At 47.0% G+C, this 6,000-nt stretch overlaps 1 protein-coding gene across 2 annotated transcripts in view; it reads left to right on the plus strand.

Moving 5' to 3' along the window:
- The window catches only part of LOC102380035 (deleted in malignant brain tumors 1 protein-like), a 42,779-nt gene extending 38,215 nt beyond the window's left edge, over window positions 1-4,564 (plus strand). For both annotated transcript variants that reach the window (XM_014523080.2, XM_025212040.1), the window contains 3 exons: window positions 984-1,313; window positions 2,569-2,682; window positions 3,279-4,564. In XM_014523080.2, the coding sequence (XP_014378566.1) occupies window positions 984-1,313; window positions 2,569-2,682; window positions 3,279-3,421 (587 nt within the window). In that variant the 3' untranslated portion in view covers window positions 3,422-4,564. The remainder of the gene's footprint in view (window positions 1-983; window positions 1,314-2,568; window positions 2,683-3,278) is intronic.
- The last annotated feature ends 1,436 nt before the right edge of the window (window positions 4,565-6,000 follow it).

Consider the following 6,000-nt stretch of genomic DNA (forward strand, 5'->3'; position numbering starts at 1 on the left):
CTCAGCCCCTGCTCTGTGATTGCATGGTCAGGGCTGAGAGATCCTTCTATCCCAACCCAAGTCCCATGGTCACAGACCCAAGCTGGGAGAGAAGGATCTCCCATCCCAGGTCCTGTGACTGTGGGGCTCAGGTGGGGAGATAAGGATCTGCCAGCCCTGGCCTTGTGATCATGGAGTGGAGGATGGGAGCTCCTTGCTGCTGGGGCAGGGGGACATTGTCCCTGCCCTAGCTCCGGTGGCTGAGCTGGCCCTGACAGCAGGCAGCTCCTGAGGGCAGGGAGCAATCTCCCACCCTCTGCTTCCTGATGGACCAGGAGCACATTTTCTCCTGCTCAGGCACAGAGGCTTATTGCACAATAATTATCCCTACTGCACAGTAAAGCATCTCCTGTAGATGTGCCCATTACAATCAAATAAATACTGCCTATAATCACCCTCTTACATGAGATGCTTTACTGTGCAACAGATAATTTGCTGTACAGTATCACCATCTACACATGCTTGACAATCTGGCATGTGTAAATAGTGATGTTGGGATTAGTCTACTCTGGCTCAGAGTATATTCAGTTGCATGAATTGCATGTGTAGATGTGCCCACTCTTTCACTTCTTTTGTCTTTTAATGGCTTCTAATAATGCCTCTTAACTCCAAGTTCACAGCACTCCTCCATCCCTCTATTTGCACAGAACCTCCTCCCTGATACTTAATTTGGCTTGCCTTTACTTGTCTCTTAGACCTAAGGAACTTGGTTGTAGAAAGCCTGTACAAAAGTTCTTCCAACTATGCAGCTGATCCATGATAAATTCTCATCTCTAAATCATTCCTGACAAGTATTTGTCTAAGCTGCTTTTAAAACCACCTATAATGAAGGTTCTACAATCTCCACAGGTACTGTTAGGGAACTATTCTATTCCCCCCCCGGCTACTGTTCAAACTAAGTCTGTCTTGCTGCAGTTTCTCATGTCCTGTGATCTGTGTTTCAGGTCCTCCTCCACTGCTGCTGAAACTGGTAGACGGTCCTACCCCTTGCTCTGGGAGAGTGGAGGTGATGTACAATGGCACATGGGGCAGCGTGTGTGATTCTGGCTGGGGATTACCTGAGGCAACGGTGGTGTGCAAGCAATTGGGCTGTGGCACAGCCCAGTCAGCCCCAGGAGGGGCTCAGTTCGGCCTTGGAACTGGACACATCTGGTTAGAGAACATGAACTGCACCGGCACAGAGTCTCTTGCCATCGAGTGCCAATATAGGCCATTAGGTCTTGGGCTTTGTATCCAGGGCTCTACAGCTGGTGTGGTATGTGCCAGACAAACCAGTGAGTACCCAAGGCTCTGTGCCATATCTATGCCCCTGATCCCACAGGCCAGGGAAGATGTTAGTTGGAGGCACATCAGGGGCAGCTTCAAGGGCAGGAACAGCCAGGATTATGCCCACCACACTGAGGCATCCTATTAGGGGAATATGCACATCTGCCTTTGAGCAGCTTCCTCCACTGAGCGGTTGCCTTTCTACCACTCCTGGCACTGTTGCAGCACAGAAGGCAGGAGGGGCGTAAAGGCTGTGCAGCCAGAAGAACCAGGGTCAGGCAGGGGAAGGAACCAATTGCTGCATAGGCAAGAGCTTCAAGAGGCAGCAGGAGAAATCAACAGGGGGAGAAGTGTTAAAGGAGACATCTTGGAGCCATCAAATAGACAGGTATCCTGGGGAGCAATGAGTGGAGAATGGCCCTGAGAGGGGATCAGTTGAGAGGGAGGGGGCCTTTAGGAACAGTAAGGAAAAACAGCTTCCAGGGGGCTGAAGGAGGGGGTCTTTGGAGAGGAATGGCAGCATGTAGGGCATGAGTGCACAGCATTTAGCCTGCCAGTGCAATCCTGATAGGATGCCATAATATATTCAACAGAAAATTATTTGAAAAGCAAAACAGGAAGTCCTGTGTTCTTGCTTCCCAGTGGGCATGTCTACATGAGATGCTAACTGCACAGTAAGACATCGCAGCACCAACAGTGCTAATACACTACTGTGCAGTATTATTAGGTTACTGCACAGTAGCATCACTTAAAAGGTGTTCACTGGCACTACTGCAAGGTAGCTCCAGTTACTGTGCATTTATTTACTACTTGATTATTCCAGTAGTAAATAAATGAGCAGTAATCATTGCACAGTAGCATGTAGACGTACCCAGTGATGTGCTAATCTATGCCTGCACCTGAATGTGTGCTCTAGTTTTCCACTTGTAGATGCGCTCAGCCTATGCCTCTCATTAAAGCATGTTCCAGTAGTAGTGGCCAGCCCACGGGGATTGGACCTTGTGAGGGACCTACAGTAAAATTTAAGTTGTATAACCTGTCCCAGGATTGGCATTTGGGGCATTGAAATCGGGGGCATTGTGGCAGGGGTGTTGGAGAAAGGCACCAACCCTGGGGTAAACTGCTGGTGAGGCCCAATTTTGGGAAGATCATTGTGGGAGGGGAGAGGGAGTCAGCATAAGGGAATGAAAGGGCATGGGAAGGAGTTAGCCTGAAGTGTGGGTAATGTATGGAGGGACACAGTTCACTTTCTGCTCTCCTAAGGCTCTGGACTGCTCTGCTCTGCACTGATTGGCCTGGTTGTCATCCTGGCACTGCTCTGCAGTATCCTGCTGTACCTGAAAATTAAGCAAAATGGAACCATTGGAAATCCCCTAGGTAAGACCCCGTGGATCTCCAACCATGCTGTTTGCTGTAAGCAGTCTCTCATCTGTTCAGAGCCAGGATCAGGGGAGGGGGGTGGAGGAGGGGAGACTGACATCCTGCCCTTGTGTCCAGATCCAGCTATGCTTACTCCTCTCTGGCTGAAGTCCACTGTCCTGTTCCTCATGTCCATACCCAGCTGTGTTTCATAACCATGCTAACCTAAGTTTACCATTTTGCCCTCTTGTGTCCAGACTCACCCACATTATATTTCAGAGGAGCACAGTTGCTATCCCACTGAGCACACATTCTAAGGGGCCTAGGACACAAAAGTAAAGGCAGGTGCCAAGGCCCCAGGACCAGCCAGGCCCAAGCAAGACAGCATCTGGATTGCTGAGTGCAAACACCATCCATTCACCCACTGACTCCCAAGATCAGGGCTTTGCTTTGCCTTGGTGTCTAGGTCCACAGTTGCAGCATATGGGCACCCTGTACCTGTATCCCTTCCTTGGTAGATAGGAGATCACATTCCCACTTAATCCTTGCTGATATAATCCTGGAGGCAAAAGTCACAGAGCCCTGGCAAGTTTCTCTTTCTCTTTGCCTTGCAGACCACGTACACCTGAAGGAGCTGGGGAATATGGGGTTAGCAGCCCAAGCCCAAGGAGCAACATACCTGACAGCAAAGCTTGGACACAATGGGGAGGTCGACAGTGAGACAGCTCAGCTGGTGAGAGAAGATACCGCACATTAAGATGAGCTGACAGGACCCCTGTGCAGAGAAGCCTGTTGCAGCTGGCAGCTGGTGCAGTGGGTTACTGGACTGATTTCCACCAGGGGATGGGGGAGTCTTGCTGCTTGTTCCCCTTGATGAGCACTTGAACAGTATTAGGTTTGCTGAGGATCTCAGCTCCCCTGGGTTGACTTCCCATGCCATAATTCTTACCAAGCTCTCCTGGGGAACTTCCGGTGCTGTAAAACCCCACCTCTTTGTGGGGGCACCCAAGCTTTATTACCTCTTGCAGCTTCCCTGTCAGGACTTCCTTCCCTATAATGCTGCCTAAACTTGCTCATATCACAGAAGGATGGTGAGCTGTTTTTTCAGTTCATTAGTACCTGCAGAGGATGTTAAACAGCAACCACTAAAGATAAACAAATTTAGAACAGCGAGCCCAGGTAAATTCCTTTAGAAGTTGGTTGCGGAGATTTCTGGTGAGCTGTTGCTAATTTTAATCCATTTTGGAAGACCAGGGAAGTTCCAGGAGATAAGAAGAATGCCAATGTTATGCCACTGTTCAGAAATGGCAGCCAGAATGATCCAGGTTATGACTGACTATTTACACTGATGGCAGAGTAATGCAAGGGAAAAGATGCCAGAAAGACTTATGTGAAAAAGAATTTGAGAGGGGATTGGCCTTACTGCCAGGAAGTATGGTGTCATGGAGAATAGTCCCGTCAGACAAACCTGATTTCATTCCTTGAGACAATTACAAGTCTGGCTGATAAAGACAATCACCTAGATGCAAATATACTTTGACTTTCATTCATCCCACAGTGTTGTGACTGAAAAATTAACCTAATCCAATGTCAATACAGTACATGATAAACTGATTAAGGACTGACTGATAGGTCTTGAAAAAATAACTGCCAGTGGAAACCATCACTGAATGTGATTTTTCCTGGTGTGCTTCCACAGGGATTAGACCCAGACCTGATAATGTTAAGTATTTCTGTTGAAGATTATATCATCAATTGCCAAATCCAGCCTTTCAGTAGATGTAACAATTGTATCTGTATGAAATTATGCTAATATAGGTTGTAATAGTGGAATTGTTATGCCTGCATGCTCTTGTCACAATATAAGTGTAGCAAAACTCTTAGAAATAAATGTTGTTTCCTCCAGAGTTAGTTGCAGTGATTTAGTTCATTTGTACTGCTATCAGAACATGTAGATGTCACAGTTATGGCAGTTGCTTCCCTAGAGCATACCATAGGTCCAAGATGCAGCTGGGTCCCTTTGCAGCTGTTGTTCACCTCATATAACGTGTTGGACATTATCTGGAAGTCCCAAATACCACAAAGATTGGCAGAGTAAAATGAACTATGAGGCATACATATTTAGTCATCTGGAAGACTTATCAAAATAGGCTCATTCAGAGGAAATGAGTTTTAGCAAAACTAGGTACAAAGTCATACATCTAGAACAAGGAATGCTGTAAGTCATGCCAACAGGATGAGGGACTGTGTCCTGGAAAGCAAGGACTTTGGAAAGGATGGAGGGGTCATGGTGGGCCAGAAACTTAATGTTAGCACCCAGTTCAAAGATGTGGCAAAAAGGTGAATGTGTCCCATGGATACATAATATAAAAGCAATCAGAAGGAAAAGAAAGGTAATTTCCCTCTTTGTGTGGAATTCAACATTCAGTTGTGGTGGTCACATTTTAAATGGTTGCTGAAAAATTGGATAGGCTGAAGAAAAGAGCCACAAAACTGACTGGAAGGATGGAGAAAATGCCTTGAACTGGGAGACATAAAGGGAATGGCTTGATTACAGTATCCAAGTACTTCCCCAGGGAGAACTAAGAGGGTACAAGAAGGCTATTCTTTCTAGCAGAGGAAATGAATGAGAACCAATGGCTGGAAGAAAAACCCGGCCACAAACAGCACAAACAACAGGGAGGCAGGTCTAGAAGAATAGGGATCTGATCCCAGGCCAGGGACCTGGCTTTACCCACTGGATAGAATAGAGTGGGAGAAGCCACTGTTCTCCTGTCAGCAATTTTTTAGCATGTCCTGACAACATGGTGGTGGTCTCTGTTTGGAAAGGGAGGTCTTCCCTCACCAATCTATTAGAGTTCCTCTAGGATATCAACAAGCATTTGGATCAGAATGATTGGGTTGATATATAGACTTTTAACAAGCTTTGACAAACTCTGCACTAAAAGTTCTTAATGAAATTCAGTTGCTACAACCAGAGGTGCAACCGGGCAGTAATGCTCACAGGACAGGGCTCTGGCCAAGCCCCTGGATATCAGCAGCAGTGACTCTGCCAGTAGAAGCAGCAGCTCCAACTTATAGGGGCACAAAAATAGGAGTCCAAGGCTGGTGCTCTACTTGAGTTCTCTCCTCCCCACACACACACACACACACACACACACACTTAGTTGTACTGCTGGTCATGACATTAGGGGAATTGTCCATTCATGGATCTAGCTAAGGAACAGGAGACAAAGACTAAGCATAAGTGGTCAGTTCTCAATGGAGGGAAGTAAAAAGTGGTCTTACCCAAAAGTCTGTAGTGGAGCCCATGCTGTTCAGCAAATTCATAAATGA

This window comes from Alligator sinensis, unplaced genomic scaffold (genome assembly GCF_000455745.1).
Source record: "Alligator sinensis unplaced genomic scaffold, ASM45574v1 scaffold1140_1, whole genome shotgun sequence".
NCBI classification, from domain to species: domain Eukaryota; kingdom Metazoa; phylum Chordata; order Crocodylia; family Alligatoridae; genus Alligator; species Alligator sinensis.